Here is a 22,422-nt window from a genome sequence, read left to right on the forward strand (position 1 = left end):
CTGATGTGACCTCCCAGGTCACATAGCTGACTAGTGGCAGAGCCAGGAACTTTCAGTCATTCTGGTGCTCTTTCCACCAAAGCACCATTTTTTTCTAAATGGCAAATAGTTGTCTTGAAGGCACTGTCTTTTTCTACCTAGATGTTGGGTGGAAAAAAAAAAAGCTGCCTTTTATATAGAAGTTCTTGGGAATATTTCTCATATAGTGAGATCAACAGAATGCAAAAGTTTCTTCCTGCGGGATCTCCCAAAGTCCTCTTGGCTTGAATTTTCTTCTCACTTTTCTTTTGAAAAGCTTTGTTCCTTTTGCACCTTGGAAAAATAAATCTTGTTTGTCCTGACAGCAGAGTGCAAGCATCTATTGCATCAAAATTCCCAAGTGGAGTAGAAAACCAATGGTCCTTTTCTGAATTTCGTTAGCAGTAGCAACAAACATTTCATCATAACCTCAGAAGCAATACAGAGAAGAAAAGAAAAATCAAGTTAGCAATTACAGCTAACATCATGCAAGATGAAAGCCTGGCATTATAAAATCCTTACTCTTGTAAACTCTACTTTACTTCTGGATCTGTCTGCAGGCAGCCTACCCTTTCAAAATTCAATATCTGTTGTCAGTAATTGAGTTATAAATGAAATTTATTCTAGGAGTAATAAATATGGTATGCATGATGAAACTGAATGATTATGGAAAAGGTTTCTTGACAAGGACCGAATTAGGCTATCATGGTGCTTCTGACATCTTAGCATCTCAGTTTAGGCCAAAGATTTCTAAAGGATTCCCTGAAAACTAAATTCAAGCTCTGCCCTAGATTTACAGTTGACACGAAGGTCAAGGATGACAGGCCGGGGAGAGCACAACGTGCCTCATCACAAGATGTGCCTTACCCTGAGACATCCTGTCAAAACTGTTCTATGTTGGTAATTCACATGGGGAGAGGATACGTTTTAAAAAGCTCTCTGGCACCTCGTTGCTGTTGGAGGAAGGGTCACTGCTCTGCAGTGTCTTCTGTCAGGTCTGCCTTGAGTCCTGTCCACCCTCAATTTTCTCTCCCCAGCTTACACTTCTCCAAATGCACCTGGCCTCTCTCCTTGGGGGCTGGAGTGAGCTCCCCACACTGCTTGGGACGGTCCTTTTCCTCAGGGGTCCACTGCAGAAGCTCACAGAACTTATCCCTTGTATGCTAATGGCACTGTCTGCCCCAACACTAGACTTGAGTCCTTTGGATTGGGGGCTCTGTCTTGTTTATCTTGGTGTATGCAGAACCTACCACACATGAGAGGCACACAGTGGTGGGCTGGAAGAGGAAGCATGCAGGCAAGCTTCTGTGTAGCTTACATTTCAGGAGACATTTAAATAATCATAATCCTGGGAAAATATTAAGTAACATTAGAAAAGCTGCCTTTCAGATGCTTCTATTCCCTAGTGTATCATAATGGACATAATGAGGCATTTGTACTTATCATTAGAATTGCTGCCTTCAAATCCCTCCACTAAGAATGGCAGAGTGGCAGCCATGCTTTCTCTCACACTTTTGCCTTTGCTCATCCTACTTCCTTCTCCTTCAGGATTCCTCCCGCTGTCACTGTGCCTCCAGTCATTTTAAGAAGTCCCTGGTGAGTTCCCATGGCCCCCTGAGCTTGCCTCTCTCCTGGTGCCCGTCACACTATGCTACAATCGTGGGTTTCCTTGTCTATTTCAACCCCATCCTCTGTGCCTAGGAAATGGGAGGTGGTCAGCAGACATTTACTAAAGGAAAGTTGCATGAGTCATATCTTGGGCTCCTGAATGAGGAAGAGAAAATAAATTTTCTTTAAATTTTGCTCCTGATCCTGGGAAACCATAAGCCTCCGACGCTGTAGTTTTTTAATACAGTGTGACGTTTGACCATATTTAGGGCTGCAAGTTTGAGTTATCCAACCACTGTGAAAATGCTACTCGACTGTCATTGTGAAACTAGGTTAAAATTTCAAAGCCAATGCTCTTTACCGTTTAGTGACAATGGTTAGTTACGTTTCTTGGCCGTCTTGGTATTACTTCTGAAAAATAAAATACCTGAATTAGCTCTGAAAAATATGAGAAACAAGTCCCATTTTTAGTATTCCCTTCTCATCTATAAATCTGTTGTAAATTGAACATATTTGACTGCATTTTATTCTTGTTACTTGTTCCTGCTTTGCCATTTTGATCTCCTTAGATGCTGAGTTATATTTTTGGAATGAAATAGTCATCGGCTTTTTTATCATTAGCTATTTTACTATTTAATTTGGAATAAAGGACAGAATGATAAAATTAGATACAAGAGGCCACTGTGTGTCATCAAGTAACCTAATCTACTTTTGGTAACGAAAATAAAATTCTCTTTAAATAATTGCTAGCTCATTTTGAACCAGCTTTGTTCAGATGAATAGCCCTCAGTCTGGGTGAAGAGGATGAGAAACTCATCTTTCCCTCACAAGGTCTTTCCGACAATTAAAATTATCCTTTTCTCAATTTCATTCTATTGCTCCTAATTATGACCCTGATAATTAGTGTGCTAATTACATCCCCTGCATAATTTCTCTGCCTCCTTGATGTTCACCTTTCATTTATTTTTAGCCTGCCTCCTTTATTTGCTCCTGAATTCCCTGCTTACCTGTTCCCTCACTGGGCGTGTGGTCCGGGGCCTCAAATTCAGAGAGAGGCTTTCCCAATCACTTTAACCAGTCACCTCTCCATATTTTTTTTTCTTTTGTCTTAAGGGAATTTTTAGCTAAGGAATAAAAGTGTAGTTAGAGTAACTGGAGAGCCGCAATCCAGCCTTGTCCTTCTGCGATGCTGCGGGAGGGGCACTCATTACTTGGTGCGCGCTCACTACCTACTGCAAGACCCGGATGTCATTCACATGCCAGGCTGCAGATTATGCTAGTGACCCAATAGCATCATCTTCATTATCGGGTGAGGAAGGTCACTATTTGGGATCTTTATATTTTCCTGTAGAATTCATAAAGCAAGTTCTGAGAGTCTTTTTCTTCTCTCTTTTTCTCCTTTCTTGCTTCCTCTGTTTTGTCCCGCTTACAACTGCAGGTAGTATGTACACTGTAGTGCTAGGAGTCAGGCCCGTAGGCTTTGAAAATGCAAAGCAAGATCAACCAGTCACCCTGCCTTGCCCTTTCAGGAACTATTTCCAGAGTTCTCCTTATGTGGTTTTTGTTACTGCATTGATTCATTTATTAGTTTTTTTTTTTCCTCTAATGAGGGCAAAACACTTGATCCCATCTTCACAGTATCCTAATGATACAGAGAAGAAGAAAGTGATAGCCTACAGGAAATTTGACACCTATCCCCCAACTTATGGTAGAGTCAAGGTCCAGACTTAACCTACCCTCCCGAAGTCCATTCTTGTGTGAAACTACGGAACAGTTGTCTCTGGGTCTTGCAGAGCACTCCTTTACTCCTTTGCAGAAGAGGTAGAGAGTGGGCAGAACCAATTTGAAGCTACCAAGGACCCTTTAGGATTGAGAGTCCATGTGCAATGCACTGGGGATCTAGAAATGGAAAAAAAAAAAAAAAAAAAGACCTGTCTCCGCCCATGGAGCTTACAGATTAGTGGGGGAAACAGCCACACAAACAGATAATTATGAATGATGTGTTTGATATGTTAATTGCCTTGGGTGCTGGGGGGGTTAAAGGGAGACTCCTGGAGACCCCTGAGTGAGAAGTTTTCCTAGAGGAAGGCAGTGGCCTTGACAAAATGCCCTCCTGGACTGCTTCTCAGCACTCTATTTCTGTGTGGCACAGCCTAGGCTCATAGACATCACATTCTCTGTAGTTCTACTTGTGCTCACTCATAATTGTCACCTGCCCTGGAATATGTGAGCTTTCAGTGAGAAAGAACATCTGTCCCTCTTGACACCTTTGGGTGTGGGTAAGGAAAAGAGTAAATGTTCCATGCTAAGCATATTGTCAAGCACTGTGAATGTCATGAAGGAGGAAGTTTGAAAAGTGTGATTTCTTCATGTTTACAAAATGAACAAATGACTCAGATCTGTTGTACACATTCACAAGAGCTATGTCCTAAGCTGATCCTGATTTTGAAGTCATGTGTCTTCCTTTGCATGTGGGGAGGATTTTAAAGGGATGGAAAGTGGACAAGGAGGGGGTGGGTGAGAGGAAGGAAGGCTTAGAGGCAAGGACTTTGTTCTACGATGCTGACTCAGTGATGCCTTCCCTTGGGCTCTGCAGAAATAAAGATTTTCCTCATCTTTTAGCTCCTTCCTTCCCTCCTCCCTCCCTCCCTCTTTCCCTCCCTCTCTCTCATTTTCATTTTATTTCTTCCTTCCAGTCAGCAGGTTTTTGTGGGGTATGTTTTCTGTTAGGCTAACTTCAGACAAGACCCTGAAAACTAAGTACAGATGTCATCACAGATGAGTGTCCCTTCCTCTTGGAAGTTCAGGTAGCCCTGCCTCGATTGGCTCGGACCGCTTTGTCAGGCTGTGGAGCTGAGCTACATTTTGGGGGTTTCACCCACATTGTTGTTCACAGGATTGTTAGGCTTCACTAGATTTGCACCCTTGGGCTTTGATCTTTTTAATTTCTTCCAGATTGAATACCCTTTTGGGATTGTTCTCCTGACTTTTTTTTTAAACGAGTATATTGTGCCACTAGAAAGAAGAATGTTTAAATGGATCAAAAATAAATCTTGATACTCTCTGTCAAATGCATGTAAAAAGGAAAAACAACCATGTTTCATTAATACTAAGATTCCAGGGCATCTGGTAATGACAGCGCTGAGTAAATCCTTTGGGGTGACATATTTGATTAGATTCGGGGTCAGTGGGTGAGGGGACGTACTCCAGTCATTACAATCTGAGGACAGCGCTGAGCTGTGACAACTTATAACACAGGTACTTCCTCCTTCACTGCACTTTATCCCAAAATAGACATCTTCAGAGGTTCTTTACCTTTTAGCCTTAAAAGATTTGAGAAGCTTTAGAAAACAAATTATGATATCAGGGCTAGATTTATTTTGTTATTAAAGTCTCACATTCTCTACAAGTATTTTATTATTGTTTGTCTAGGCCTCTGAAATTAGAAGAGACAGAAGAAAACATATTATATAAATTTAAAGTATGAATTAGCCAGGCGTGTTGGCATGCACCTATAGTCCCAGCTACTTGGGGAGCTGAGGTAGGAGGATTGCTTGAGCCCAGGAAGTCAAGGCTACAGCAAGCCCAGATTGTTCCATTGCACTCCAGGCTGGGTGACAGAGCAAGACCCTGTCTAAAAATTAAAAAAGAAAAAAAAATTAAAGTATGACATATAACCTTGTAAAGGATCCAAGAAGTTTAAAATATTACAACTGCTGCCGGGCACAGTGGCTTATGCCTGTAATCCCAGCACTTTGGGAGGCCAAGGCAGGCGGATCACGAGGTCAGGAGATCAAGACCATCCTGGCTAACTCAGTGAAACCCTGTCTCCACTAAAAAATACAAAAAAAAAAAAAAAAAAAAAAAATTAGCCAGACGTGGTGGCAGGCGCCTATAGTCCCAGCTACTCGGCAGGCTGAGGCAGGAGGATGGCATGAACCTGGGAGGCGGAGCTTGCAGTGAGCCGAGATCGCGCCACTGCACACCAGCCTGGGGGACAGAGGGAGACTGCATCTCAAACAACAAAAAAAATTACAACTGCTTTTAAGATAATACATCTAGAAAATAGAAGGGATTGAAATGGTGTCATAGCCCCATCTTACCCAAATTGAAACGTTGCAGTTTTAAAGTTGAGCAATTGTAAATCTTAAAGTTCCCTTTTTTACTATGATGATCTTTGGACTTTATTTCATCATTTGTTTCTATTTGACTAATTGAATAAACAAATCCATCCACCCTCATTGTCATCAGTCCTACTTACCTCATCAATATTATTTGGTCTCTTGAAGAGTACTAGATATAAAAAGCTCAAGCTAAATAATTACTCTCCAAATATCTCAGAAATCTTGATTCCTCTACTCCTAGTGCAAATGTGCAGTAGTTATGTCACCCACACAGGATGGACTGCAACATTTTATCATCTATTCCTTCAATCTTTTTTCTATATACCATTGTTTAAGATGAATCATGGCCAGTCATGGTAGCTCACACCTGGAAGCCCAGCACTTTGGGAGGCTGAGGTGGGCAATCACCTGAGGTCAGAAGTTGGAGACCAGCTTGGCCAACATGGTGAAACCCTCTCCCTACCAAAAATACAAAAATTAGCCAGGCGTGGTGGCATGTGCCTGTAGTCCCAGCTAGTTGGGAGGCTGAGGCAGGAGAGTCGCTTGAACCCAGTAGGCAGAGGCTATAGTGAGCCAAGATTGCACCACTGCACTCCAGCCTGGCCGACAGAGCAAGACTTCATCTCAAAAAATAATAATAATAATAATTGTACTACATATACATTTTAATTTCAGTTTTTTCACCTCATGTAATGTAAGCATTTCCTCATGTTGAAGATTATTTTTAATAACTATCAGATTTTTTAAAACCAAGAAAATTCTAGAGAAACAGATTTTGTGAGTCATAATTCTACAGTTCTCTTAAATTCTCAGTCTATCAGATACCTATACTTCTCCAATGTTTCTCTATTATAAAAATAACAGTAATTGAATGTCTGTCCCACCTTGGTAAAGTCAACAAATTAAAAAAAAAAAAACCTCCACATTTTTGACAGCTGATTACTACTGTACTTCTGTACTTTTCTGGGGACATAGATGGTTTCTAGCCAGCGAATAGAATCAGAGGTGATCTGAATATATATGTGGAGTAGTTTATTTCTTACAGCAATATGACCTCCATCATCTTTCTTTTTGGTAATTTGCTTTTGTACAGAAGTGGAACAGAGAATGTACAATGGTATGACCTACACGGTATAATGTGGCTTTCTTTCTGGAAAATCAGTAATTAGCTCAAGGACCAAATTGTCTTATTCTAAGATGTTTGTCTTCAATACAATCCTCTTCACTATTTTCATCTTCTTATTGTGGTAAATTTGTACATGATAGTATTCAAAACATTCCCTTACTTCAGCAGCCATTCATTTACCAAACATTTATGAAGTTCCTGTACATTGCCTGGCTCACTGAGAACATGAAGCTGAATCAGACAGTTCCTTCCCTTAAGGAATCCACATTCTGGTAGGGAATATAGAGAGGTAAACAAGTGATCACAGTAGGTACAAAAGGTACCCTGGAGTCCTAAGGAGGACTCACCTCTGCTTTAGCACCTCACAGAGGAAATGCCTAAATTGAGTCTTGGAGGGTGGTCAGAGATTGCTAGGTGAAGAGATAGCAGCAGAAGCACAAACTAATGTGCTAAATATGGGTGAACTGTAGTCAGTCTGGGATGGATATGGGGCATAGGATTGAAGTGAGTAGAACAGGAGATGAGAATACTTACTCTGGGCCAACTAGCGAAGAGTCTTGTCATGCTTAGAAGGCTATGATCAGCCAGGCATGGGTAGTTCACGCCTGTAATCCCAGCACTTTGGGAGGCCAAGGCGGGCAGATCACCTGAAGGCAGGAATTCGAGACCAGCCTGCCCAACATGGTAAAACCCCGTCTGTACTAAAAATACAAAAAATTAGCTGGGCGTGGTGGTACATGCCTGTAATCCCAGCTACTCAGGAGGCTGAGGCAGGAGAATCGCTTGAAGCCGGGAGGCAAAGGTTGCAGTGAGCCAAGATCGCACCATTACACTCCAGCCTGGGCTACAAGAGCGAAACTCCATCTCAAAAAAAAAAAGAAGAAGGAGGCCATGTCTTAGAAAGATGACCAGCTGGAATAGAAAGAATAGACTGGGGAGACTGAGGCAAGAGATGAATAAAGAACTTTTTTCAGTAATCCAAATTGGAAATGCTGGGGGTTTGAAGTAGGACAGCAGCAGTGAAAATGAAGAGGAGGAGACAGAATCAAGATAAAGATGGAGAATGGACAGGGTATACGAACAACTTGCATGTACTGTCTCAGGTACCTGCACAGGTGGTACTTACAACTCTCTAAAATAAGAGAACGTAAGAAGATGAGTGCAAAGGGCGCTCCTTACCTTCTGATCTTTGCTTTCTTCAGACTTTACTAAGGATGTAAATAATGGAAAATTGTAGACCTTCTCAATGCTGGCTAATCAGACTTTCCCTATTATTTGGTTTTCCTAGTTCATTACCCAGATAAAAGAAATAGGATGTGTGCATTAGATTTTCTGCTTCCGCTTGGTGACCTAGAGATGATCATCAAGCCTTTTCTTATAAGAGGTATTAAATGCAGGTGCTCAGTTTGGGAGTATTTCCAGTATTTATTGGTTTGAAGTGGATATTGTATGACCAAATCTTAACTGACTGATTTTTGTCCCACCAGTTGAATGTGCTGGGTTTTGATTATTTTAAACCTAATATTTGGACAGTATTTAATAGCTGGAGGCAAATTAATAACATGATGTCAGCTGAGGACAAAGGACATGTCTGCAACAACAGTAGATAAATTATAAGCACATGATAACATGAAAGGGTATATCTTACTAAAATGTCAGCTCATTTGGAGGAAACTCTTCATTCAGTTTATTTTCAAAATCTTCAGAGGAGTGTGTCGAAAGAGCCATGGAAGTGGAAGCAGACAGAAAAAAATGAAGATGTTGATAGTGCTGTGTCAGCTATCTACAGCTTGCTATTTGCCAGGAACCATGCTAAGAACTTTTCATACATTAACTCACTTAATCCTCAGACAGCACTATGAAGTAAGTACCATTAGTATCTCCATTTCATAGCTAAGAAGATTGAGACAAAGAAAGATGGAGTAATTTGCCCAAGAGCACCCTGCTGATAATGATAGAACCAGGCAAATCCAAGCAGGCCTGTTTCCAGAGCCCACGTTCCTAAATACTGTAATCCTCATTGCCTCAATATCCTTCCCTCTTCTTATCACACCTCCCTGGAGAGCCTGGCTGAGTCATTACCTTCTTCTAGGAGGTTCACCTTGACTCTTCCCCTATCTCCAGAGATACTTTTGTACTTTGTACAAAATGTATATATTTCACTCATCACACAGGATATAAATATTCATATCTGTCTCTCCTACCAGACCCAATCTTACTCCTCTTTGTATCTATACCTGGAATTTGGTGTAGTGCATGGCACAGAGTAAGTGTTCAATAAATGCAAGTCTAGTTGAGTTAGCTTCACTTAAACACACAGTGCTTGTCCTCAAAGAGCTTTCAATGTATCAGGAAAAGAAAGTTCCATTCACATGAAATAACAGAATAAGAAAGAAGTTTGAGCTAAAAGAGTGTGGGTATAGACAGTGGATATTATGAGATTTCAACGAAAGGAGATTGGCTATGGAGATTGTGTTGGGTGGATTGAGTTGCATTGGGTTAGACTGGATAGAGATAGCTTCTCCACGTACATAGAATCTGAGATAAGGATGGATTATAGTTAAGAGAAGAAAAGGAGGAAGAACATTGATCAGAATGTTGACCTGAGGTGGTAGTGAATGAAATGCTGACATTTAAGGGGGCGGTAGAGTTGTTTAGAAAATGTACGCTGAAGGATCTTCCTCATTGACCCAGATCAGACATCAGCTCCTTAAAGAGGCTAACCCTGTTCTCTCTCGAGACCTTCCTTCCACAGTATCTCGTATATGTATGACCTTCACAAGAACACTTTGCTTTGTAGGTGTCTGTTCTGTGTGACTGAGCTCCCTGAAGGCAAGGATTATTTTTCACCAATACCAAGCATGTCTAGCACATAACAGTGGTAAAAATAATAATAATAGCAGTAACAATTTTATAATTACAGAAGTATATAATGTTGATTTTAATAAATACCTATACAAAATAAGTAACATATTGGATCCTTATTGTGTTCTAGCCATTTTTCTGATTACATTATATTAATTCAATCTGTGTTCGAGTATTTTTGTTGAAATTTATGTTTGTTGAACTTTGCCATCCTGTGAGGTTGTAACATCTAGGGAATCTTTCATTGTGTAGGCGCTGTTTGATCATGATCTCCGTCGGAATTCTGCAAAATGTCTTCACATACAACAGAGTCTTAGCTGGTACCAGGGAGTCGAATTGGAACTGATATGGTTTGGCTGTGTCCCCACCCAAATCTCATCTTGAATTGTAGCTCCCATTAATTCCCACGTGTTGTGAGAGGGCCCCAGTGGGAGATAACTGAATCATGGGGGCGGTGTCCTCCCTAATTTTCTCATGGTAGTGAATAAGTCTCATGAGATCTGATGGTTTTATAAGGGGAAACTCCTTTCGCTTGGTTCTCATCTCTCTTGCCTGCCACCACGTAAGACATCCTTTTGCACTTCCTTTGTCTTCCTCCATGATTGTGAGGCCTCTCCAGCCATGTGGAACTGTGAGTCCATTAAACTTCTTTCCTTTAAATATTACCCAGCCTTGGGTGTGTCTTTATTAGCAGCACGAGAACAGACTAATACAGGAACCTAGGATTCAGCTTCCTGCAGAAGGCAAATGGCAACATGGCCCAACCAAACAGCTGGCAGTCAGGACAGGCCACCAGTCCCATGAGGAAACTGAGGTACAAAGCTGGACACCCAAGAGTACCAAGGAGTGGATCTCAAAGCAACACACACACACACACACACACCACACACACACTCCACAGAGCTCTTAATTCCAAACCAAAAGAACTGAGCCTGCTGAATATCTCTTTTTCCACTTAGAGCCTAAGATGTGTCTGAGTCCACAGGTGGGGTTACTGGTAGCCCCAGCCATAGGTTACTGAGTAGGAGAAACAAATCAGGAATCGGCACAGATACATACTCACATGCTATAACTAAAGAATTTCAAACTTGGAATCAATGTGCTTTTGCACATTAGCATGGCCCCCAAATTTTCCAAGCACCAGCTCAGCCTTTCCAAATAAACTGTCTTTGGAATAATGCAAGTAAAATAATATGGGCAGCCTAATAAGCATTTCAAGCAGGCAACAAATATTTGTAAAGTATTTTCTTCATATGCTACTTTCATAGTTTCAAGAGAAAAGTGCTTTTAGGAAAGTGTTCAGGCTTAGGCCGGGCATGGTGACTCATGCCTACAATCCCAGAAATTTGGAAGGCCAAGGTGGGAGGATCCCTTGAGGCCAGGAGTTCAAGACCAGCCTCAGCAACATATTGAGAGCTTGTCTTTAAAAAAAAAAAAAAGAAAGAAAGAAAAGAAAAGAAATGTTCCAGCCTAATTGAAAAAGTACATAGCAATCAAATTTTATTCCCAGCTGGCATAAAACTTCCTAACTGGTAGCCAAATTTGGGATGCCTGAAGACAGACAAGTGACTAATGCTAGAGCTGTGTGTGGCCAGTACCAAATGTATTTTCTGACCACAAGACCATGTCTGGATTCTCCTTTGTAATTACCACACAGCCTACTGTAATTTTCAAGCTTATATTTACTTCCTGCCTTTGACATGTAATTCAGAGTCCAGGACTGCACCCCGAGCGAGAGTGAAGTCCTCTCTGTCATTTAGCTGAAACCTATAAAATCATCATTGTGTGAGGATGTGTGTATGTGTTTGTGTTGCCACGTCTGCTAAATATGTTAAGTGTAAGCTTGTGAAAAATATGCCCACTCCTGTCTTGTTGGATGAGGCACTTTGCTTGTCAGATGTTTATTGAACACCTACTACCCTATGCCAGGGACTATTTTAGACTCTAGGAAACATCCGTGAGCAAGAGAATGAAGGCCCTGCTTTCCTGGGAGAGAACGAGGGAGGGGGAGTGGGGAAGAAAGACAGACAGAGAAATAGCACTTATGGACATGTGCTGTGCAGAGAACAAGAGTGATGTGATAGAGAAAGTCTGTGTGGCTTCTTTAGCTTGGGACATCAGAGAAGGCCTCGCCAAGGAGATGACATTTAAACTGACATTTTAAAATGACAAGAAGGAGTAGGACAGGCACAGAGCAGGAGGAAGAGCATTCCAGACAGGTTAGTGTTAAGGCCTATAGACAGGAGGAGCTTGGCATGTTCCAGAAACAGAAAAGGCCAGTGTGCCTTGAGCATGGTGGGAGACAGGACAACTGAGCAGAGAGGTTGCGTATTAATCTGTTTTCATGTTTCTGATAAAGACATACCTGAGACTAGGAAGAAAAAGCGGTTTAATGGACTCAACATTCCACATGGCTGGGGAGGCCTCACAATCATGGCGGAAGACAAGGAAGAGCAAGTCACATCTTACATAGATGGTGGCAGGCAAAGAGAGAGAGAGCTTGTGCAGGGAAACTCCCCTTTTTAAAACCATCAGATCTTGTGAGACTTATTCATTACCACGAGAACAGCATGGGAAAGATCTGCCCCCATGATTCAGTTGCCTCCTATCGGGTCCCTCCCACAATATGTGGGAATTCAAGATGAGATTTGGGTGGGGACACAGCCAAACCATATTAGGTTGTCAGGGACAGAGTCACACAAGGCTGTCTAGGCCACTGCAAGAGGCGGACATGGGCGGTTGTGGCCCTTTGTGAGGGACACTAGTTAGGAAGCAACTGCAGTGGGCTGGGCAGGCGGCAGTAGTGGCTTGGACCAAAGCATGAAGTAGAGAATGAGAGAAGGGGCTAGATTTGGAATATGGTATAGAACCAGTCAGCAGAACCTACCAGTGGATTGGATGTGAGGAATGAAGAAAAGGGAATAACCAAGAATGATTCCAAAGGCTTTGGCTTTGAGCAACTCGGTGGATGGTGACTGAGAAGAGGAGGACCAAAGGCAGAGCTGCTTGGCTCTTCCCTGAGTCATAACTGACTAGCCACAAAAATTGGGAACTTACATCGTGGGGTCCAATCAATGCCCTCACAACACCTCCCATCCAATTTTACATTGCTGGACTGTATTTGTAGACCTTTGGAAATACTACTTCAAATATATCCAGGGTTTCTCCTTCCTTTTGGTGTTCATTTTGTGACATAAAAAAAAAAAAAAAAAAAACATATTCAAGTTACCTAACTCTACCTTGCTCCATCCCTCATGGGTGCACTGTAAATGTTAGTTCTTATACAGGCTTCCTGCCTCAGCAGAGTTCTGGGGCACCCTGGGCTGGGGCATCTGGAGGTCAAGTAGAGGTCTGAGACCAGTCCATTGGTCAGAAGTTGGACAGCTGGCATATGCTTGTAACAACATCGTCTATGTATATAGAAAACAATATGACTAGTTTGCTTGTTTTTCTACTTATAGTTAGGAAAATTTTGTAACCTCTTTACTAAAGATTAAACTGATTTAATCCAATTGTTGCTTTCTTATAAAGCAGATATTTTCTACATTTGCCTTAAAAACATTGTGGGGTTGGCTGGGCATGGTGGCTCACACCTGTAATCCCAGCACTTTGGGAGGCCGAGACAGGCAGATCACTTGAGGTCAGGAGTTCGATACCAGCCTGGCCAACATGGTGAACCCCCATCTCTACTAAAAATACACAAAATTAACCAGGCATGATGGTGGGCGCCCGTAATCCCAGCTACTTGGGAGGCTGAGGCACGAGAATCACTTGAACCCAGGAGGCAGAGGTTGCAGTGAGCTGAGATTGTGCCACTGCAACTCTAGCCTGGGCAACAGAGCAAGACTTCATTTCAAAAAAAAAAAAAATATATATATATATATATAGTGGGGCTTTTGCTACACAATAGGAATAACAATATAGTTATTCTTCATGAGTATTTTGTTAGGAGTAAATGAAATAATGTATATGACATGCTTAGCACAGTAGCTGCTATATAACATTCAGTAAATTTGAGGTATTATTATCAATGAAATAACGATTTGGGGCCGAGCGCGGTGGCTCATGCCTGTAATCCCAGCACTTTGGGAGGCCGAGGTGGGCGGATCACCTGAGGTCAGGAGTTCGCGACCAGCCTGACCAACATGGAGAAACCCCATCTCTACTAAAAATACAAAATTTGCCGGGGTGGTGGTGCATGCCTGTAACCCCAGCTACTCGGGATGCTGAGGCAGGAGAATCACTTGAACCCGGGAGGCGGAGGTTGCATTGAGCCGAGATCATGCCCATTGCACTCTAGCCTGGGCAACAAGAGCAAAACTCCGTCTCAAAAAAAGAAAAAAAAAAAAAAAATTCGGAGCAGAGGAGCTCCCAGAACCAATACACAGATATTAATATCCAAATGAACCAGTCAGAGAAAATAGAACAACACATTGATTTATTAAATTCCTGCATCACTTTGGACAAAACCTACACTTTCTTTGTATCTCACTTGTCTCAGGTAAATGCGAGACTCAAGATAGATAGATAACCTCAACTTTAAAACTTATGTGATTCTAGTAGATGATCAATATTTTCTCTCCCATCTTCCTTTTACCAGACTTATCACAAAGTTTTGTCTTTGCGTCATCTAAATCAGTATAAGTGATATTTATTGCCAGATGCGACCTTTTGTTAGCACACTGGAGAATCCCAACGCTAATGTCAATTTCTATAAATATAGATTGAGAGTGAGGAAATGTTCTGTCTCTAGGGAAGTTTAGCTATTGAGAGTCTTTCTCTTTTTAGACTCTTGGTCTGTGGTCTCTTACTCACTCGTGACATTCTTCCCCAGTCTCACTTTTGTTACCTTTTTCTTTCGTGATCACTGATGCTGGTAGCCACCTACAATTTTGAAGTTCCCCACTCAGCCTTCTCTAGTGGTAGGCATTGCATTTGAGTTGTGCTTTCTTACTTCCTCTACCTTTTGAAATTTAAAAATAGGAAATAGCAAACAAACCCACAGTCTTTCACATCAGCTGAACTCTGTTATTCATCCAACAGATTTTCTGGTGAATTCTCTGGTACAATGTATACAGTCAGAAACCAGCCATCAGTTCAGAATAAATGGTGTACAAAATTAAGAAAGAGCTACTTTTATTTTTACTCTTAAACACACGATCAGAAATGAGAGGCAGCAGCCCATAGGAGGAGGCTTTGAAAAGTGAATCCAAAGGAAAGACGGCTCCTCGCCTTCTCCTTGACTTTTCTCCTTACCTGTCCAACTTTCCCGAGCCATGGTGAAGAGTCAGTGGATTGATAAAGGGACTCTCTTAGGAGTCTAACTCTTGCACTATGAATACCAAAGACAGGCCCTGAGAAGCATGAAAACCCATCATGGCCATGAGCAATATAATTTCCAGAGACCCCACCCCACAGCAAACATACTATAATATGGTACCTGCCCTATTAAATATCATTTTAGGACGGGTGCAGTGGCTCACGCCTGTAATCCCAGCACTTTGGGAGGCTGAGGCAGGCGTATCACAAGGTCAGGAGTTCAAGACCAGCGTGGCCAACATGGCGAAACCACGTCTCCACTAAAAATGCAAAAATTAGCTGGGCCTGGTGGCGGACACCTGTAATCCCACCTATTCGGGAGGCTGAGGCAGGAGAATTGCTTGAACCCGGGAGGTGGAGGTTGCAATGAGCCAAGATCGTGGCATTGCACTCCAGCCTGGGCGACAAGGGCAAGACTCCATCGCAAAAAATAAAATATATATATATATATAATTTTATTGATGTCAATTTTTTTTTTTTTTGAGACAGAGTCTTGCTCTGTCACTCAGGCTGGAGTGCAATGGCATGATCTCTGCTCACTGCAACCTCCACCTCCCAGGTTCAAGCAATTCTCCTGCCTCAGCCTCCTGAGTAGCTCAGGTTATAGGCGCCCACCACCACGCCCAGCTAATTTTTGTATTTTTAGTAGAGAAGGGGTTTCACCATGTTGGTTAGGCTGGTCTCGAACTCCTGACCTCAGGTGATCTGCCCACCTCAGCCTCCCAAAGTGCTGGGATTACAGGCATGAGCCACCACACCCAGCCTTGCTGTCAAAATTTTGAAAAAATATTTGTATAATTTTGCTTTGGAAATAGGTTGGCTACCAGTAACTGATTTAATTTGTAATTGACTATTAGTTTCAGCAATTATCTTACCATACTGGGAAATTTTTATGAAGTTTATGAAGAAATAAATCCAGCCCTACATATTACTTCCAAATTATGTATTTTTGATTACCGGATCAACAATTAATGAAGTTAACTTCACATTTGTCTAGACCTTTAACATTTAGTCATTTCAGTACTATTGTTACTCTGTTTTGAAGCCAATCAATGGTTTTTAAGGTCTCAGATGTTTGTTTAGCTCTCTGAAAAGCTGGAAGCCCCGAGGCACTGCACCTTAATGCACAGTGGTTAAAAATGCTCTGACTGGTTATGCCCAAGCTCTGAGATCTTCACTGCCTTCTTCAAAGAATAAAAGCTGGTTTAGGGGCCAGCAAGCTGGCATACAAATACACCAGTCTACTCCAAGGAGGTGACTCTAAGAAAAACAAAGTAATTAGAGGCAGAATCTCTGTGTTGCAATTAATTCGCTAGGTTACCTTGAACAAGAGCTCTGCAGCCCTTTCCCTGCCCCTCAGTACAGCTTGAGCATCCCTAATCCCAAAATCCAAAACCCACAATGCTCCAAAATCCAAGACTTTTTGAGCACCTACATGACGCCACAAGCAGAAAATTCCACATCTGGCCTCATGCAACAAGTACACACGAGTGTTAAAAATACTGTATAAAATTAGCTTCAGGCTATGTGTGTAAGCTTTATATGAAACATAAATGAAATTCATGTTTAGACTTGGGTCCCATCCCCCAAGATATTTCATCATGCTTATGCAAATATTTCAAAGTCCGAAATCCGAAACACTTCTGGTCCCAAGCATTTCGGATAAGGGATACTCAACCTGTAGTGCCTTTGCAAACAAACACCTCATCTGGCCTAGGTGATGGCCCACAGTCATCAGTTCTATGGAACCGAAAGGTATGCCACACCATCTGAACCAGAAACAAGGGCTTCCTCTCACACATAAGAGGAAAGCCATTTTTATGTCTGTATTATTTTGCCAAAATTAAAGAAGGAAGGGAAGGGAGAAAAGAGTAGGGAAGGGAAAGGGAAAGGAGAAGGAAGGAGAAAGGACTACACCATCAACACATGTTTAGAAAGCTACTGATCTTTTGGCCAGGCCCCGTGGCTCACGCCTGTAATCCCAGCACTTTGGGAGGCCAAGGCGGGCAGATCACCTGAGGTCAGGAGTTCGAGACCAGCCTGGCCAATATGGTGAAACCCCATCTCTACTAAAAATACAAAAATTAGCCAGGCGTGGTGTCACGCACCTATACTCCCAGCTACTCAGGAGGCTGAGGCGGGAGAATCACTTGAACCTGGGAGGCGGAGGTTGCAGTGAGCCAAGATCACGCCATTGCATGCACTCCAGCCTGGGCGACAGAGCAAGACTCCATCTCAAAAAAAAAAAAAAAGCTATTGATCTTTAACTTCTGTGCAAAATTACAAGTATCTTTTCTTCAGAGAGAATGGTTTTCATGTGAGATACTCCCATCATCCCATTCAAAGGTTGTTTATCATCTGTTTTTGATTTTGTTTTGTTTTTCAGTTGGGGGCAAATGGGATGTAATGCAAAGAACATCAGTTTCAGAAGCAGCTCATGCTCTGTTCAAAGCCAGTCCTGTCACTATCACTCAGCAGTTCTCAAAGTGCAGGCCAGGGATCTCTAGGGTGCTCCAAGGGTCTTTCAGAGTGTCCATAAGGTCAAAACTGTCTTTATAATAATAGTATGATCTCATCTGCCTGTTTCACTCTCATTCTTTTCATGAGTGAATTTTCCCAGAGACTACAGGATATGTGATATTGTGACAGATTGAATGCATCCAAATCCAACTGGCTGCTGTGAAGCCAGACATTCGAGATATTTATAAAAATGGAAAACAATGCCATTCTTCTCATTATGTATGTCTGTGTGTATGGGGGGGTGTTCTGGAAATATAATTGTAACTTTTAAAATGTTGTTTATGGTAACGTAGTGGGATTATTATTGTTATTTTTAATTTTTTTTTTTTTTTTTTTTTTTTTTTTTTTAAGACAGAGTCTCGCTCTGTCACCAGACTGAAGTGAAATGGCAGGATCTCGGCCCACTGCAACCTCCACCTTCTGGATTCAAGTGATTCTCCTGCCCTAGCCTCCCGAATAGCTGGGACTACAGGCACATGCCACCATGCCCAGCTAATTTTTGTAGTTTTGGTAGAGATGGGGTTTCACCATGTTGGCCAGGATGGTCTCGATCTCTTGACCTCGTGATCCACCCACCTCAGCCTCCCAAAGTGCTGGGATTAAAGGCGTGAGCCACCGCAACCGGCCTTATTGTTATTTTTTAATGAATTTTAAATTTCTCAATCTTAATGTCTAATATGCTAAATATTGATAAATATAACCCACATAGAAAAAGCTTAAAGGAGTTCATACCTATCTATAACTAAAAAGTTTGAGAAGCCCTGCACTACCTAATTGTAATGACTGTTTATCGATTATTGCTTTGTACCATGAGCTGTGCAAAGTGTACCACATTCTTCATCTCTTTTAATCTTTGCCACAAGGCTGTAAAGCAGGGGCTTTAAAAAAGGGCACCTTGCTAGCCCAGCATCTCACCACTGGACAAGAAAGAGATCACCAAGTCGGTTCTCTGACTCCAAAGCCACACTCTTGGTCACTTTCTCTATAATTTTAAAAAAGATTTTTTTAACTGCTCTGAGCCTCAGTTCCCTTATCAAAAATAGTCAGAATGAGGTACCCCGTAGTGTTCTCTGAAAAGCAGAAGAGTTTCTATGCATTCAGTCCCTACATAGGGGCCAACACCAAATGCACCCCCAGAAACTCTTCACCTCCCTTCCTTCCATTCCTTCCTTTTCTTTGACGTTAGACCAGAGAGGCTTATCAACTCTCCATTTTCCTCTAGGTGGTCTTCAAGCTGACAGAGAAGCTGACGGAACAGAAGGAGTGGATGAAGATATAATTGTGACCCAAAGTCAGACCAACTTCACCTGCCCCATTACAAAGGTACCGCTTCCTCCTACTTCCCCTGAAAGAAATACGATTCACTTCACAGAGGCAGAAAGGTTCCTGTTTGTTTTCTGGTTTGATTTCACTTAGGGAGTTAAGGAGGGAGTAAAGAAAAGTGCTGGGGATTGAAGAGTATCCACGGGAGGTTCCTGGGCTGGAGAGAGCTGTCAGTCAATCATGCCCTTAAGGATCCGGGACTAAAGTCATGGCCTACAGGCCAAATGACAGTACTGCCACTGGATTCCCTGCATTTCCTTATCTAAAGCCTAATAATTATCTAAAGCCATGAGAATGGGAAGTTAAGCATAGAAAGCTCAGGACTAGGACAAAACAGCTACTGGAAGTTGATCATTATCATTCCTGAAAGCCCAACATCTCCTTGATTACAGGAGGAAATGAAGAAGCCAGTGAAAAATAAAGTGTGTGGCCACACCTATGAAGAGGACGCCATTGTTCGCATGATTGAGTCCAGGCACAAGCGGAAGAAAAAGGCCTGGTGAGTGGACGCAGGGAAGGAAGTGGAGCCTTCCCTAGTGGTAGTCACTCAGAGGTGGCGTGTTCACGCTAGAGGAAAAGACACTTCAATGTCTCTTCTAAATTCCGTTCACCTCCTGAATACTGTAAACATGGAAGTGAGCTTTCTGGAAAAACAATACATGAGGGAAAAATTAGTAATCTGTTCAGGAAGAAGCTGAGGGAACTTCAACCACACCAAAACAGAATAAGGCCAGGCGTGGTGGTTCATGCCTGTAATCCCAGTACTTTGGGAAGCCAAGGTGGGCAGATCACCTGAGGTCAGGAGTTCGAGACCAGCCTGACCAACATGGTGAAACCCCATCTCTACTAAAAATACAAAAATTAGCCAGGCGTGGTGGCAGGTGCCTGTAATCCCAGCTACTCGGGAGGCTGAGGCAGGAGAATCTGTTGAACCCAGGAGGCGGAGGTTGCAGTGAGCGGAGATTGTGCCACTGCATTCCAAACTGGGCAACAGAGCTAGACTCTGTCTCAAAAAAAAAAAAAAAAGGTTTAGGTAAATTCATGGCTAACTCATGAATGATAAATTCTTTTTTTAATTGGAAGTTTTGCAGAATCTTTATAAATATACATAATATATATTATATGTTATATATTGTTTTATATGTATATCATATATTATTTATCTTTAAATAGATATAATATATACATACACACATATATATATCTCACCTTCCTTCCCCTCCTCCCACAACCATGGAGAACCATGCTCTGTTCCTGTGATAACATAGAATCCTGAGTTAGCCAGACTGACTGGCGTTGACTTAGTTTGGCATTTCTTGTGCTCTTATCATGGATTTGTTGCAGGAATGGAATTGCAGGTGTGACTAGTTCTCAATTGACTTCTGATAACAGTCCCTTTGATGTGTGGCTTGCTTCTCCATTGCCCAGAAATTTGCTGGTCCAGACCTAGAATTGGAATTCCCCAGCACTCCTCATCTGGGTGTGGACTTAGAGATAATATATTGGAGACTAAAGATATCTTGATGGTCATTCAGGCAAGTAACTTATCCTATGTATTCTAGAAGAATAGTGGCTTTGCTGCCTAATGGTTGCAAAATGTAGACATTCTTAGTACATTTTGATCTGTTTTGAGTATTTGAGTTACAGTTGAAATGTCAGATTTCGGCCAGGCACGGTGGCTCACGCCTGTAATCCCAGCACTTTGGGAGGCTGAGGCAGGTGGATCACGAGGTCAGGAGATAGAGACCATCCTGGCTAACACGGTGAAACCCCATCTCTACTAAAAATACAAAAAATTAGCCAGGCACGGTGGCAGGCACCTGTAGTCCCAGCTACTGGGGAGGCTGAGGCAGGAGAATGGCGTGAACCCGGGAGGCAGAGCTTGCAGTGAGCAAAGATCATGCCACAGCCCCCAGCCTGGGTGACAGAGTTATACTCTGTCTCCAAAAAAAAAAAAAGAGGGAGGATTCTGGGTTGTTAAATGGCATGCTTTCTTGCTTGCTTTCTTTTTTTTTTGAGACTGAGTTTCCCTCTTTTTGCCCAGGCTGGAGTGCAATGGCGTGATCTCAGCTTACCGCAACCTCCATCTCCCAGGTTCAAGCGATTCTCCTGCCTCAGCCTCCTGAATAGCTGGTATTACAGGCATGCACCTCCACGCCGGCTAATTTTGTATTTTTAGTAGAGATGGGGTTTCTCCATGTTGGCCAGGCTGGTCTCAAACTCCTGAGCTCAGGTGATCCACCCGCTTCGGCCTCCCAAAGTGTTGGGATTATAGGCATGAGCCATCGCACCCGGCCATGGCATGCTTTCATTAGTTTCCTTATCCATAAATGAATGACAATCATAATCACCTCATTGGCATATTTGAAATTTAAATAAGATACATGCAAATTACTTAAAGTAGCTGGTACACAGTAGGGCTCAGTAAAATTATCCCATCATCATCTTCAAACTTGAGCCACTATCAACATCCTCTTCGTTTTTTTCCACCATTGCTCTATAGGCATGGGAGAGGAGGACAGTTTTAAAGGAGTAAGATGAGCCAACCTGGAGTTTAGGAAGTTACTCCAATAGCAATGCAGAGATGGATTAAGGAGGCATGAGGCAAAAAAAAGTCAGTGGATTAAGTTATAGAAAATTAGGGCATAGAGATGCAAGAGTGATTGTGGAGGTACAGTTAACGATATTCGACGACTGACTGAATGTAAGAGAAAGGAAGAAGCAGCGAGGGGTGGCTGACATTTCTCATCTGGGTGTCTAGTACTGTCATTTGCTCATTAGCCTCCAGAGAAGGCATGAGAGAGGAACACTCTTATTGGAGGATTGTGATAGACTCAGCTCAGGTCATCCTAAATTCAAGGTCCCAGCAATATAGCCCCGTGGAAGTGTCCAGGAAGTGCAGCAAATGTGAGTTTTGCAGTCAGGGGAGGACTTAGAACTATCGATGTGGATTGGGAGGTTATCAGTGTAGACGAGTGAACCCGCTCAACTACCATCGCAGATGCAGCTCTGAAACAAATGCATTCACCAGCAGAGAGCCAGCAAGGCAGGACCCGCGACTCCCCTATGATCTCCACAAGGCCAGAGCCCGACTTCGTTCTGCTCACTGTGATGCCTCAGCACCCTGGTGCCAACCCTCAAAAAACACTTTGTTGACCAATGAAAAGATCAATCAGCAGAAGAAGACCCCAGCAAAGCAGTCTAAAATATAGCCAGGAGCCAGGAAGAGTGATAAGGAGTGGAGGCTCATGAGAACTTGTGGGCGGGGTGGGCAGGGTTCTGAAGGCCAGGTGCATTTGGGCAGCAGTAGATTAGAACTCAGGGCCTTCTTGAAACCGACTCCAGAAGTTTCTGATGAAGCATGAAGTCGTGTCATTTCCCATGATGCACATTAGAGTGATGAGTATTTCTGGGTTCGCTTTGTTTAGAAATGTCCATGACACATTGTCTCATTTCTTCCTCCTAGATTGTTCTAGTTATGTTTGTTTTTTTAGACTGGAATTCCAGGTCCATTGTGTT

The 22,422-nt window shown here is 42.4% G+C and overlaps 1 protein-coding gene across 3 annotated transcripts in view; it reads left to right on the forward strand.

Moving 5' to 3' along the window:
- The window catches only part of NSMCE2 (NSE2 (MMS21) homolog, SMC5-SMC6 complex SUMO ligase), a 288,122-nt gene that overhangs the window by 259,287 nt on the left and 6,413 nt on the right, over positions 1–22,422 (forward strand). For all 3 annotated transcript variants that reach the window (XM_003256196.2, XM_030795270.1, XM_030795272.1), the window contains exons 6-7: positions 18,803–18,903; positions 19,296–19,402. In XM_003256196.2, the coding sequence (XP_003256244.1) occupies positions 18,803–18,903; positions 19,296–19,402 (208 nt within the window). The remainder of the gene's footprint in view (positions 1–18,802; positions 18,904–19,295; positions 19,403–22,422) is intronic.

Source organism: Nomascus leucogenys, chromosome 16 (assembly GCF_006542625.1).
Source record: "Nomascus leucogenys isolate Asia chromosome 16, Asia_NLE_v1, whole genome shotgun sequence".
Lineage (NCBI taxonomy): Eukaryota > Metazoa > Chordata > Mammalia > Primates > Hylobatidae > Nomascus > Nomascus leucogenys.